Source organism: Phaseolus vulgaris, chromosome 3, assembly GCF_000499845.2.
Source record: "Phaseolus vulgaris cultivar G19833 chromosome 3, P. vulgaris v2.0, whole genome shotgun sequence".
Classification (NCBI taxonomy): Eukaryota; Viridiplantae; Streptophyta; class Magnoliopsida; order Fabales; family Fabaceae; genus Phaseolus; species Phaseolus vulgaris.
The window spans coordinates 21,087,268-21,102,661 of NC_023757.2; the positions used below are offsets into that span (position 1 = coordinate 21,087,268).

General features: G+C 38.9%; 1 protein-coding gene across 1 annotated transcript; it reads right to left on the reverse strand.

The window, feature by feature from the left end:
• Positions 1-2,776: 2,776 nt before the first annotated feature.
• Positions 2,777-4,442, reverse strand: LOC137805830 (uncharacterized; the record flags this gene model as incomplete). Its single annotated transcript, XM_068605740.1, has 1 exon — positions 2,777-4,442. A coding segment is annotated over exon 1 (1,608 nt), but the record flags the coding sequence as incomplete, so codon positions are not given.
• Between the last annotated feature and the right edge of the window lie 10,952 nt (positions 4,443-15,394).

The window sequence follows — 15,394 nt, forward strand, 5'->3', positions numbered from 1 at the left end:
AAAACAAGGAGAGGGGTATCTGTGGTCACTAGTAGACCACCATACACAGGGGAAGTAGAGTATGCCAAGGACCTGAAGAAAGACAACAGGTACCGGAGAAGGCAGCCCCATTTTTTTCACGTCAGGTCTCCTCCGTACGGGCCATTTCGTTCAGGAAAATAGAGGTCCTCGGGATGAAGCATGCAGATTTGAGGCGCTGAAGCAGGGCTCGGTTCCTTGCACATGGAATACGGTCGATTTCAAGTCTTATTTCAGTTAAGCAGGAGTATGGTACATGGTATTAAAGGACACTCTTTTTCCCTTATAAGGGTTTTTTAACGAGGTCACCAAATAAGTTTTGATTGAAATATTTTCTCGAGTTATGTACAATTCAGTTAAGAACTTGTTTTCCTTGCGTTAGAAGTCTTATGGGCGGAGAGGTAGGTTTGCAAGAGAACACCTCCCCTCTTGAGTGAAAACGCCAAGGTTAAACGAAATAGTTCGTGAGATAAATCCTCCGCGCCTTTGAGCGAAGCCGAGGTCAGTTAAAAACTTGTTTTCCTTGCGTTAGAAGTCTTATGGGCGGAGAGGTAGGTTCACAAGAGAACACCTCCCCTCTTGAGTGAAAACGCCAAGGTTAAACGAAATAGTTCATGAGATAAATCCTCCGCGCCTTTGAGCGAAGCTGATATCAGTTAAAAACTTGTTTTCCTTGCGTTAGAAGTCTTATGGGCGGAGAGGTAGGTTCGCAAGAGAACACCTCCCCTCTTGAGTGAAAACGCCAAGGTTAAACAAAATAGTTCTTGAGATAAATCCTCCGTGCCTTTGAGCAAAGTCGAGGTCAGTTAAGGGTTTGTTCTCCTTGCGTTAGAAGTCTTGAGAGTGAAGAGATAGGTTCGCGAGAGAACACCTCCCCTCTCGAATGAGAACGCCAAGTTTGAACAAAATAGTTCACCGGATAAATCCTCATCGCCTTTGAACGAAGCTGAGGTCAGCTAAGGGTTTGTTCTCCTTGCGGTTAGAGGCCTCAAAAGTAGAGAAGTAGGTTCCTAAAGAACACCTCCTCTTTCGAGCAAGAACGCCAAGGAGGAACGACCTAGTTCATAGTTAAAACCCCTCCTCACGATGAGGGGAGTATATCGCAGAACACTAGAAGAAGCGTCTTGGTGTCGAGCACCATGAGTTAGCGGTTAAGCAAGTCAAAAAGCAGTTTTTCAATTTAGAGAAAGGAAAGCAGTTATATGTTCGAGAAAGTAAAGGTGTAGGCAGATAATAAAGAGTTTGTCTGACAACCAAATGCAAGTTAGGGAAGGACCCTGGGAACGATTTGCCCGTTTGATGTGATTCCAATAGTCACATAGAATAAGATTCTTGACATTTTTAGGAATCTCCTTGAGCTGGAAAATATAGAGGCACTTTCTTAGAAGTTGGATCATGGTTCTAAGTCAAGAACTCACCAATAACAAGTACCAAATCCCAAACTCATTTGGATGAACCAAATATTGTCAAATTGAATCAACAAAGGAATTATATAATGGATTGACCGAACAGAATTAGGCAAGAACACATATGAACCGAACATAAAAGGAATTGAAAACAAAAACAGAACATATGTGCTGAAAAATGGAATAGCCGAACCAAAACAAATCAAAAACACAAGGCAACATGAACAATTGAAAAAGAAGAAAGGAAGGAGAAGAGAATGCTCATGAAGATGGAAGAATGGTTGGATGATCACGCCACTAGAAGTATGGATGCTCCTAGATGAGTGTGCAAGCCCAAAATGTTCATGCAACACATCCAAAGTTTTAGCAACCCCAAAATGTCCCATTAAGCCCCCCTCATGAGCTTCTCTAACAAGAGATAATCTAATAGAGCATTGGGGAACACAAAGACGTTTTCCTTTAAAAAGAAAGCCATCTTGAATAAAAAAGTCTTTGTGTCCTCCCTTAAGACACTCTTGATAGAGGAGAGAAAAATCAAGGTCATCATGATAAAGTTCCTTAATGTGATCAAAACCAAGATATTGAGAGGTTAAAAGATTTAGCAAGGTGTATCTTCTAGAAAGAGCATCCGCTACAATATTTATTTTGCCTTGCTTGTGTTTGATCACATAAGGAAATTGCTCAATGAATTCCACCCACTTAGCATGCCTCTTGTTAAGTTTGTTTTGGCTTTTCAAATATTTAAGAGATTCATGATCACTATGTATCACAAACTCTTTGGGAAAAAGATAGTGTTGCCAAGTAAACAAAGCCCTAACAAGTGCATATAATTCCTTATCATAGGTGGAATAGTTGAGATGACTTCCCTTCAATTTCTCACTAAAATAGGCTATGGGGTGGCCCTCTTGAAGGAGAACAGCCCCAATACCTATGCTTGAAGCATCACACTCAATCTCAAATGTCTTAGTGAAATTAGGAAGGGCCAAGATGGGAGCATTAGTCAATTTTTCTTTCAAAGTATCAAAAGCATTTTGTTGTGCTTCTCCCCAATGAAAGACCACATCCTTTTTCACTATGTCATTGAGTGGTGCGGCAATGGTACCAAAGTTTGGGACAAATCTTCTATAGAAAGAAGCAAGCCCATGAAAACTTCGGACCTCATTCAAAGATTTCGGTGTAGGCCAATTTTGAATGGCCATCACCTTTGTTTTGTCCACATGGACCCCTTTACAACTCACAACAAACCCTAGGAATTCTATATGATCAAGAGCAAACATACATTTAGCAAGGTTAGCATACAAATGTTCCTTCCTAAGGGTTTCCAAAACTTGCCTAACATGCAACCTATGGTCATTCAAAGATAAGCTATAAATGAGAATGTCATCAAAGTAAACCACAACAAACTTACCAATGAAAGGTCTAAGAACATGATGCATGAGGCGCATGAAGGTACTTGGTGCATTAGTTAAACCAAAAGGCATAACTAACCACTCATATAAACCAAAGTTGGTCTTAAAAGCCGTCTTCCATTCATCACCCGATTTGATACGGATTTGATTGTAGCCGCTTTTAAGATCAATCTTTGAAAAGATTTTAGAACCATGTAATTCATCCAACAAATCATCTAGTCTAGGTATGGGATGCCTATACTTAATGGTTATGTTATTTATGGCCCTACAATCCGAACACATTCGCCATGTGCCATCCTTTTTTGGCACTAAGATGATAGGCATAGCACAAGGACTCATGCTATCTTGCACCCACCCTTTCTTAATCAAAGCCTCAACTTGTTGGCGAATTTCCTTGGTTTCACTTGGATTGGTCCTATATGCGGGACGATTTGGTAAAGAAGAGCCCGGTATCAAATCAATTTGGTGCTCAATCCCTCTCAAAGGTGGAAGTCCATTTGGAGGATCTTGAAACACATCTTTGAACTCTTCTACCAAATTTTCCAAGCAATGAGGACTATCAACAAGTGATTCTATGCTAAGAGTTCTAGGGATGGCTAAAAAAAGAGGATGATGAGCCACTATTTCCCTTTCAATGTCACGCCTAGACACAAGGAGTGTAGGCTTAGAACTCTTATCTTTTTTATCTTTTTTATCTTTTTCACTCTCCCTCTTTTTCTTCATGATAACTTGGTCCTCATGGACTTCTCTTGGAGAGAGAGATTTTAAAGTAACCTTGTGACCATGGAATTCAAAAGATAATTTGTTGGTAAAGCCATCATGTAAAACTTTTCTATCAAATTGCCAAGGCCTTCCCAAAAGAACATGAGTGGCTTCCATGGGCACAACATCACATAATACCTCATCTTTGTATTTTCCAATGGAGAAATGGATGAGGACTTGTTTATTAACAATTATTTCTCCTACTTCACTAAGCCATTGTAACTTGTAGGGCTTTGTATGAGAGATAGTAGGCAATCCAAGCTTATCTACTACTCTTGTACTAGCCACATTTGCACAACTACCCCCATCCACTATCAAGGAACAAATGTTGTTTTGAATAAGACATCTTGTATGGAAAATATTTTCCCTTTGACTTTCATCAAAAGGTTGTGAAACTTGTCCAAGAAGTCTTCTCACAACTAACAAGTCCCCTTCAAGTGGACATTCGCTCTCTTCCTCACTAGATGTATGAGAATGCAATGAATGCTTTGGAGAATCCGAATCATGCTCACTAACTACAATGCCCTCATGCATGTACATACTTCGTTTGGAAGGACAATTTGCAGCAATATGACCATAACCCATACATTTAAAGCATTTAGTGTTAGATGTTCTAGTGGGAGACTTAGGTCTAGAAGTTGATGGCTTAGATTCCTTGGGTTTGAAAGAAGAATCTTTGGAAGGATGTTTAGAAAAAGAAGTTTTGTTTCTCCAAGACTTGGAGTAGTATCCATCATTGGAAGCATTTTTAAAAGAGTTTTTCTTAGCAAGTTGGGCTTCCACCTTCATTGCAAGATGAACTAAAGAGCCCAATGATGAATACTCTTGTAACTCAACAATGTCTTGGATATCCTTCCTAAGACCACTCACAAACCTAGCAACCATGGCTTCTTCACTTTCTTCTAATTCAATTTTAAGCACAAGCGTCTCAAGCTCCTTATAATATTCATCCACATTTAGCGTGCCTTGTTGAAACCGTTGGAGTCTCAACATGAGGTCTTTCCTAAAATGTGGGGGCACAAACCTAGCGCGCATATGATCCTTTAAAGAGTTCCAAGAGTCCACGGGAGGACCCTTGTGATAGATAATGTCCTTTACAATTCCATGCCACCATTTCATGGCATAATCACTAAACTCTAGGGTGGCTAGTTTGAGCTTATGCTCATCTTGGATCTCATGGATCTCAAAAATTTGTTCACACTTAGCCTCCCAATCTAAATACACATTTGGATCACTAGAACCATTAAAACAAGGTAGTTTGACCGAAGGAAGCTTGGACTTTGCATCATGGTAGAAGCCATTGCCGTAGTGAATTCTTTCCCCTTGGTGATGATGTCTTTGTCCATGGACTTGGGGAGGAGGTCTCCTTCTCCTATGCTCATCTTCACGGCCAACATCATTTGAAGAAGCTCTTGAAGATGGTCTATGAGAATGATGTCCATCATGGATAGAAGGAGATAGTCTAGTTTGTTGGACCTCCATCTTTTGCAATTTCTCCTCCAACCGTCTAATTGTTCTTTGAGCTTCATGTAATTCACCAATAATTGAAGCTTTGGAAGGAGAATTCTGCTTGTAGGATGCATCACTTGAAAATCCAGCCATTTGTAATTAAAAACAGCAAACACACAAAAACAGCAAACAAGTTAAAAATTAGCAAAAACAGTGAGCTTTGCAATTGAAACTGCCGAAGTGAAATTAAGGCTGAAAAAGATATCACTCTCAAAGAAATAATGTTCTTGCTCCAATCTGATCTTGAGGCCTTGGAATCCTCAAATGAAATATGTCAAAGCAAGCACACCAATCTTAAGAGCAAACCACCACAAAACCAAAGAAACAATAAAGACAAACAAGAAAAGGTATAAGCAAGGAAAAGGTAATTGCAAAAGGAATACTATATGTAAGACAAACTCAAAGAGTAAGAATGAAAGACAATCAAGAAAATAAAGAACTCAATGAGAAAAGTAGGCACACAAAAGAATACCTAAGGAAAAGCACTAGAGTAGATGAAGAAAACAAAAAAAAATTAGCTACTGGAAAATTTTTTTTTATGCAAACTGTTTTGATATTCACTGATTTAACTGGAACGTTGTAGAGCGAACTGGATTATGAAATTTATACCACAGAAACTTCAAGATGTTAACTCAAAAATGGCACTGGAATCAATTAAAAACAGTAAGCCAATTGAGAGAAATAAATTTTTTAAAATCACTGCCAGATTACCGTATTTTTTTCGGCAGGAATGTACACTTTTTTTTATTTTATTTATCATTTTTTTTGTGTACTTCATATTTTTGAATGATTTTTTTTTCTATTCTTTTCTAACACTTTGAATATCTCAAATCCAGAATTTCAGAATTTTACAGTACGTAAATCAGTTGCAATAAGGAAAAACAGTAAGCACTTTTTTCAGAAACAGAGGAATCCTAATAGGAATAAAAAACAGAATGATGAACTAGCAAAGACATAATAGAAAATCATGTATTGGAACTTGTATAGGTCTAGAATACAAGTATGAACTCAATTCTAAAAAGAAAATGCACAAAGGATCAACATCAAATCAGAAAATTATATGACACTAAAGCAAGAAACAATCAAAACAAAAAAAGTACTACTAGAAGTAATGACATATATGGAATAACATGACTAAGACAAAACTTGACATGATTCAAAAATTAAAAGACACAATACAAATTGTAACAAGTGAAAGGAAGCTTAAGGTAAACTCTAGGAAGGATAATGCCATTCCAAAAGAGCAACCATACTCATAAGAATTATGAGTGCCATAAACCTTTCCACAAACACTTGGAGCAAAAGAAAAACAGCAAGAATACTCAATTAAAATTCTAAAACAGAAACTTAAATTGCAAGAAATTAAAAAGAGCTCTTGAAATAAAGTGCACACAACTCAACAATTAAACAAGAATGAACCTAAGACTCATGATACCACATGATGTGATTCCAATAGTCACATAGAATAAGATTCTTGACATTTTTAGGAATCTCCTTGAGCTGGAAAATATAGAGGCACTTTCTTAGAAGTTGGATCATGGTTCTAAGTCAAGAACTCACCAATAACAAGTACCAAATCCCAAACTCATTTGGATGAACCAAATATTGTCAAATTGAATCAACAAAGGAATTATATAATGGATTGACCGAACAGAATTAGGCAAGAACACATATGAACCGAACATAAAAGGAATTGAAAACAAAAACAGAACATATGTGCTGAAAAATGGAATAGCCGAACCAAAACAAATCAAAAACACAAGGCAACATGAACAATTGAAAAAGAAGAAAGGAAGGAGAAGAGAATGCTCATGAAGATGGAAGAATGGTTGGATGATCACGCCACTAGAAGTATGGATGCTCCTAGATGAGTGTGCAAGCCGCCACTTGAGGAAACCATGGTCCTTCAAGATAAGACTAGAGTAGAAGCTCAAAAGCTCTCCAAATGCTCACTCCAATTTTGAGTATAGTTTCTTTAGATAAATTCCAATCTGAATTTTACAAGGAAGGCACCTCTATTTATAGCCTAAAGTGCTGAAAATGAAAGCTAAAACAATTCAAAATTCCCTCCCAAATCAAACTAGAACCGGCGCTAATTTGCAAAGCAAGGAAGGTGTGATCCTTTCCTTCACTTTGGCACCCCCTATTCTACTCCTACACCTATCTACTAATACACCCCCCTAAAGCTCCTAACTAAAACCTAAAAGATGCTATAACAAAAGAGGTTTCTAAGGTTTCCCTCTAAGCACCTTCAACTAAAGAAACTACAAAAAGAGAAAATAAATGTCCTCTAGCTCCCAAAGCTTTGAACATGCTTCTTGTAATCCTTTGAGGTGGACTTTGACCTCCATGGGCGTCCTCCATTTGTGCCTCCATCTCTTCTTGAGCTTGATGAGTGGCCTCCATGTTCTCTTGAGCTTGATCTCCATCACCGTTTTTAACACAATTTGATACTGTGAAGGGTGTAATATCCATCTCAGGATGTGTGCAAGCAACTTGAGCAAGGGCGTCCCCGAATCCTGTGCCATAAGCATCAAGAACGTCTCCGGTCAGCTCAGCCTCAGCTTCTTCAAACCTCTTAGCTTGTTGATGAAGTTCGGCCTCCACTTGACCCAGATGCACCTCACGACTGATGGACCTTCGTTCAAGTCCCGTAATCTTGGACTTGGACACCTCATCAGCCTCTTCTAGCTCAAAGACCCGGATCCGCAAGGACAGAACTCTTGCCTCCAGCTCAGTAACCTCTCGGCACTTGGCATGAAGTTTTTTAGAGAGATTTTCTTCAGAGCGGCAAAGGTGAGCCAATTCCTCTCTCAGTGCAGCCTCGCAAGCAGCAAACGAATGAGCCTGCGGGGATGTTTCTGTCTTGGCCTCTATTACCCCCGGTTTAGCCCTAGTTAGTAGAGCATTGGACTGAGTAAGAAGAGCCCCAAAATTGAAGGTCAGTCTCTCCATCGCAGCGGCCTCATCCAAGTCCACAGTCACCCCTAGTTGGAAGCCCTTAAGGGCGTGCTGTAGGACAACGGGCAGCTCAAGGACAGGAGGAGTCCCAGAAGCACTCGTCCCACCAAGGTCAGGAAACAGGGGAACGCTAGTCGTGTGGTCGAGGGGCGAAACAGAACGACTGATACAAGAGGAATGGGAAGCCATCGCCGGCGTAGGCTTGGGCCTTTTAGAGATTGGCCCCTCGGCGGAGTTCTCGTCTGACTCGATCACTCACTATCGCTTTACCCTTGCAAGGAAGTGGAATGGGAGACGATTGGACGACGACGAGAGGGTCCGCAACTCCAGGAATGGAAGGAGTAGGCGAAGACGCAGCGGTGGCAGAAGTAAGGGCGTGGTGGCGAGAAGTGCCCACATCCCTAGAAATCCCGCGGAGGCGAGCGAGGATATTAGTCAGTTTGGCCCACTTCTCTTTGCTCAAAACCATACCGGCGTGCAAAATTTAGAAATACGAGTAAATCACATAAATGAAACATGCGAATACACAGAGGCAGAGCACGCAAACGTGACATTACGATAACAAGAATCAGCTCCCCCAGAGTTTCGAGTTTCTCGAACCTTAACTTGAAGGAAACCCAAAAACAAAGGGCAATTGATGCAAAGATTAAATAGCACATGCAGTTATCCAGAATCAGAATCAATAAACGAGTGCAGATAGTAGTCAAAGTTCGTACCTTCAATCAAATAGCAAGAAGATGCTGGAATGTGTAGAGGAAACGTGTGAATGCTTGAGGAAGAAGACAAAGCAATCAAGAGTTCCAGAAAATGACGGTACAAGTGATTGGACGCGCGCACGTTTTCGAAAGTTTAAGCAAACAAAGAAGTGTAAGCGACGTTAAGCCCTAACCATTGATCAAAAACATGTGTGCACAGATAAGACAGGCCCAGAAAGGCGTCACTTTGGCGCAGTATTTATGTCCTGTCACACAGAGCCACGTAGGTCACCCAAGGCAAGGACTTGGCCTCTTCACTGAACGAGTTACAGCTCGAGACTGGGGACTTGTGTACCGACCAATCCTTGGGCGTTGTTGACCACTGGTAATGTTGGTGCCATGTAAGTGGGTCCCACGAGCGGCATGAGCCAGTATCTCGCAAAGCACGTGCGCCAAGGAGCCAAAGAGTGGTCAGACATCGGTCATCAGAATGTATCGACGTGCCACTAGATAGTGTGGAGATCGGGAACCCAAACAGTAGAGCTGGGCCACGAGAGGTGGATCCCAGATCACAGGCTAGTTATCAGTAAGGGAGAAGCTTAGATCACAACGGCCCATGCAAGTAGAGTGGATGACGCGTTCAGGCATAACACAAAGTGTAGAGCCATTGGAAAGATATGACCTATGAGGGTCGTGTTCCAGGGGTGAGCTGCATGCATGGCACGTGAAACAGCTAAGGCACTCCCAAAGGCGGGTGACCCAGAGATCAGGTGCACGAGGAGGCACCCAGGTGGTCACCCCGCAAAGGTTGCACTCTAATTAGAGACCCCACGCGCTAGGTTATCCTGAAAGTAGGGTAACAACAGTGTTGGGCTCGCCCCATCATAAAAGCTCATTTCGGGTAAAGAGGAAACCCTAGTTTCAATCTATAAATAGTAAGGTAACAAACTTGACAAGGTACGCTATTCCCTTGCGTCGTTTAACACACACACAGTGATACAGTTTGGTGTTTCCTAACCCTAGTACTGACTTGAGCGTCGAAGTGCAAACGACCTCTAGGGCGCCCTTTGTCTTTGTGTTTTCAGGCGTTCATCACAGGAAAGGCACGTGCAAACACAAGGATTCTGGACGTAAGAGTGACGTAGACGCACGAAGGCGTTTCGGGTCAACCGGTAGGAACATACACTTTTCAAAAAAAAAAAATACAAATTTTTGAAAAAGTAAAATAATATAATTCTTTTTAGGGTTAACTATCTCCATATTCTATATCATTGTGTTAAAAAAAACTAATCGATAAAAGAAAATCACTATAATTTAAACAAGAACACGTTATAAAAAAATTAAGAATATAAAGAGAAATCAATTGGTAGGCACACGAAGGCGTTTCGGGTCAACTGGTAGGAACATACACTTTTCAAAAAAAAATAATACAAATTTTTGAAAAAGTAAAATAATATAATTCTTTTAAGGTTAACTATCTCCATATTCAATATCATTGTGTTAAAAAAAACTAATCGATAAAAGAAAATCACTATAATTTAAACAAGAACACGTTATAAAAAAAATTAAGAATATAAAGAGAAATCAACTTGAATAAAAACAATCTAATCTAAAAGTAGTGGTGGTGGTAACCTGATAATTGTGAAACTGCAACCAAAAAAGAAATTGAGAACAAAGACACAAGGTACAATTGGAGGAATGAACAGTAAAGCAAAATACACCAAACTAAATAATTGATCTCCTGCGTTTCCTGCTAGGACAAATGTTCCTTGGATGTTTCGTAATCGATGGAATACTTGTCTTAATTACTGTGGAAAAATGAGGTTTAGGGTTACTCATATTTTTCGTGAAGGGAATGCGTATGCTGATAAGTTGGCTAATTTAGGATTTATTCATAGATAATCCTTTCATTGGTATAATAGACTTCCATCTAGTATGTCCTTAGAATTCTTTATTAATAGGTATAGTCTACCTATGTATCGTTTTTGTTAACATATGGGTTTTGGTCTAGTCCCCCCATATTTTTGTATTTTCTTTTTTTTAATAATACTTTTTTTTCATGTGATGGAAAATTATTGTTGTTACTTGAAGTGTCAGCCTAGCTGAGATGTCAAGTAGCATAGTGATGCCTAACATGAAAGCTTTTTATAAAAAAAATAATAATAATTGATCACCTATGACAGTGGCGGGAAGAGTAATGATGTTTGTTTTCGTGTCAATTTTTTTGAGGGAGTTATTGTTTTCTGAATTTATTACTAAAAAAGTTATTAAATGAAAATTAATTTTATAAATCAAAATAATTAGTTATTATTTAATTAAAAATTAAAAATGATTTTATAAGTTAAAAAATTTATTAATATTTAAAGTATTTTTTATATTAATAAAATTTTATAAAATAATTTTTAAATTGTACCTAACCATTAGTTACTAAGATTTTAGGTACTTACTATTTTATATTCTAAATTAGTCTCTATTAATTTTTTAGACACCAATTTAAAATCTAAAATATTAGTCATTAAAACTTAGGTAGTTTATTTAGATACAAATTTAGAAACTATTTTATAAATTTTTATTAATAATTGAAACCACTTTAGATATGAATAATTTTTTAAGTCTCTAAATTAGTATCTAATTTAGTTAATATAGTGACTAATTATTGTTGATCTCTAAATTTAATTACTATTTAATTATTTTCTTGTAATGCATTTATTAGTGAAGAAATGAGAGTGCAGATATACGAAGAAAGTATGGATGAAATAACTGACTTGTGAGTGAACATTTGAGAGGAAAGTTAGCTGAGATCGTACAAAAGATAAAGTTGTCTTTCATTTTACAGTGTAGAAGCTCCAAGATGAGGTTTTTGAAGGTTGAGATTGTTGGGAATAATCGGTTACCTCCTTGCATAATCAATTATGCTTCAAAATAAATTAGATATTATGTTTCAAAATAAAACATTTGAAGCATAATCAATTATATAAGGAGCTAATCAATTATACATGTTTTTGCATCTTTAATTTGTTTTTTCATGATGGGATTCAACAAAGATGATGACGAGTTTGATAATGAACTCAACGAGGGAGTATGTCTGGCCCTTTTCCTCTTGAGCTTAGTGGTGGCGACTATGTGAGGGAGGAGAAGTTAGTGAGAGGTTTGCTGGTGTCGTGGGTGGGGTTCAGTTGACCACATAGATATAGTTGTTGTCATTCTTTGATTTGTTTTACCACCCTACCATCGTGTTCCTGCAAAGACTACTCATTACCTTATTGTTTTGATAATATCAATATTATGTTCTGTACTGGCCAGATCTCAGACATCGACATCAGAGATCGACATCAGACATTGACGTCGGACACGTGGTCTGGTTGCGATGTTGGGCCACGTAAGTGAGGCCCTAAAAATAGTATGTAATGAAACCTACAACGCTGGTGCATGAGTTGGTACCCTAGCGGCCATATTGTTAAGATTATGCACTTTAGAAGAAGAAAGTTTTGTGCGGCGGCTGCGCTAAGATTGCGTAACACGCAACAGGATGCCCTCCTAGTAACACATAAGAGAATAAAAAACTTCTTATTTCTTCTTACCATCTTCTTACATACCATTTTCTTATATGGTATCAGAGCACTGATCTTGGTGCTCTGACAGCCTCTCCATTTTTATTCACTAAATAAGAGATCATGTCTGGCAAAGAAGACACTAGTAACGAGTCCGATAGAAACCTCGCACAAGGTTTCACCGCCGAGCAAATTCAGCAATTGGCAAAGGCTATTCACTCGCTCAACAATAACGGTAAAAGTGACACGTTTGTTAGCGCTGCAGGTCTGCTTTCCCATAACTCGTCTATTAATTCTGCTTTTACGAAACCATGGATTTTTGATAGCGGAGCAACCAATTATTTTGCATCTGATTCACAATTTTTCACACACACTTCATCATCATTTATTCCAAATGTTAATATGCCCATAAGCTCAACTGCGCCCTTCTCATCTACGGGCACAATTAAATTCAATAACAATATCATTCTCAAAGATGATCTTTGTGTTCCTTCTTTTAATTTAAATCTCATGTCCGTTAGTAAGATAACCACTTCACTAAATTGTTGTGTCGTTTTTACTCCACATGGTTGCATTTTGCAGGACTTGGCTACGAGGAGGATGATTGGCTCGGGTAAAAAACACGCAGGCTTATACTACATGTCCCCTCTTCCAAACCAAGCCCACACATCTCAAATTTTGACCGACCTTGATTTATGGCACAAGCGCCTTAGACATCCTTCTCCGGTGTATCTACAACTTGCATCTTCCTTACTACCTATCAGTAAAAATCTCATTCTCATTCATAATAATTGTAGTATTTGTCCTAAAGCTAAACAAACAAGGCTACCCTTTCCTTTAAGCACAATAAAATCTCATTCTCCATTTAATCTATTGCATTGTGACATTTGGGGTCCTCATAAAACCCCAACTCATTTTGGAAAACGTTTTTTTCTCACTATAGTCGATGACTATACTAGATGTACTTGGTTATTTCTTATGAATCACAAGTATGAAACCCAACATCTCTTAGAATCATTCATTACTTTTGCACAAAATCAATTTCAGGCATCTATTAAAACCATCCGCGTTGACAACGGATTGATATTTATTTCTATGCGTAATTTTTTTCTAAAAAAAAGTATTGAATGTCAACGCACTTGTGTCTACACTCCTCAACAAAATGGAGTAGTAGAACGCAAACATAGACACATTTTGAACACAGCACGAGCCCACCTATTTCAGTCCCATTTACCATTAGAATTTTGGGGGGAATGCGTTTTAACCGCCACATATATCATTAATTGCTTGCCAACACCTTTACTAAAAAATAAATCACCTTTTGAGATGCTATATAATCGCCCACCTTCACTTTCTCACTTAAAAACTTTTGGTTGCCTCTGTTATGCAACTGTTGATTCACCTAAGCAAAAATTTGATACGCGCGCTCGACAGTGCATATTCATTGGTTATCCTCTCAATCAAAAAACATACAAATTATTTGATATAGATGAAGGCACTTTTTTTACAAGTCTAGATGTCATCTTCCATGAAAGTGTTTTCCCATTCTGCCAACATTCCCAAACGCAATCCTCCTCTCCATTACAAAGTATTTTGCCCACTATTGACATTGACTTACCCACTCCTGTCCAACATTCACTCGATCAACATTCTTCTCTTACTCATCACAATGCACCTGAACCTCCATCAAACCAACCTTCTTCTCCTACTCGTCACAATGCACCTAAACCTCCATCAAACCAACCTTCTTCTCCTACTCGTCATAATGCACCTGAACCTCCAGCAGACCAACCTTCTTCTCCCACTTCAAAAAGTCTAGCACCTATTACCAAACCTTCTCCAACCGACCTTCCTGTTCAACGATCCACTCGCACATCAACCCCACCTTCCTGGCTTCAAGACTACGTAACGGGATCCCAAGCCAATCATTCGACCACTGCCCAAGATTGGTCGAATGGAACCAGGTATCCTATGCATCATTTTCTTTCTAATTCACGATTTTCTTCTACACATAGTGCATATCTTGTTAACATCACAGCCGCCAAAGAACCTCACACTTATGCTCAAGCTATCCTTTCCAAATTGGCAAAAAGCAATGGACGAAGAGCTTTCCGCCTTGCAGCTAAATCAAACGTGGACCTTGACACCGTTACCCGTTGGGCAGAAACCCATCGGATGCAAATGGGTCTATAAAATAAAGTACAACTCAGATGGCAACGTCGACAGATATAAGGCGCGCCTTGTCGCAAAGGGGTACACTAAGATTGAAGGTGTCGACTATTTTGAAACATTTTCACCAACAGCAAAATTAACAACTTTGAGGTGTCTCATCACCATTGCAGCAGCCAAAAATTTGTTTACTCACCAACTAGATGTACAAAATGCCTTCTTACATGGCACATTGCATGAAATTATTTACATGGACTTGCCACCCGGACATCATCGACAGGGGAGAACATTGTATGTCGACTCAACAAATCCCTTTATGGTCTTAAACAGGCATCCCGGACATGGTTTTCAACATTTTCTCATGTGATTAAATCTGTAGGATTTCAACAATCCAAGACAGACTACTCTCTATTCAAAAGACAAAATAACTCATCATTTACTGCCTTTTTGATTTATGTGGATGATATTCTTTTGACAGGAAATGACTTGACAGAAATTCAGCGTGTTAAAGACTGTCTATTACAACAATTTCGCATTAAAGATCTTGGAGACTTAAAATATTTTATAGGGATTGAATTTTCCCGTTCCAAAGCTGGTATTTACATGTCACAAAGAAAATATGCGCTTGATATTTTGCAGGATACAAGACTCACAGGTGCTTGTCCAGACAAATTTCCAATGGAGCAATACCTAAAACTCACACCAGACGATAGAGAGTTATTAAAGGATCCAGTCAAATACAGACGACTCGTGGGACGACTGATATACCTCACGGTTACTCGGCCTGACTTAGCATTTTCGGTTCAGACTCTAAGTCAATATATACAGTCTCCACGGAAACCTCATTGGGATGTCGCAATTCGAGTCCTAAAGTATTTCACCGGGACAAGGATTGTTATTGCCATCCGAGAACA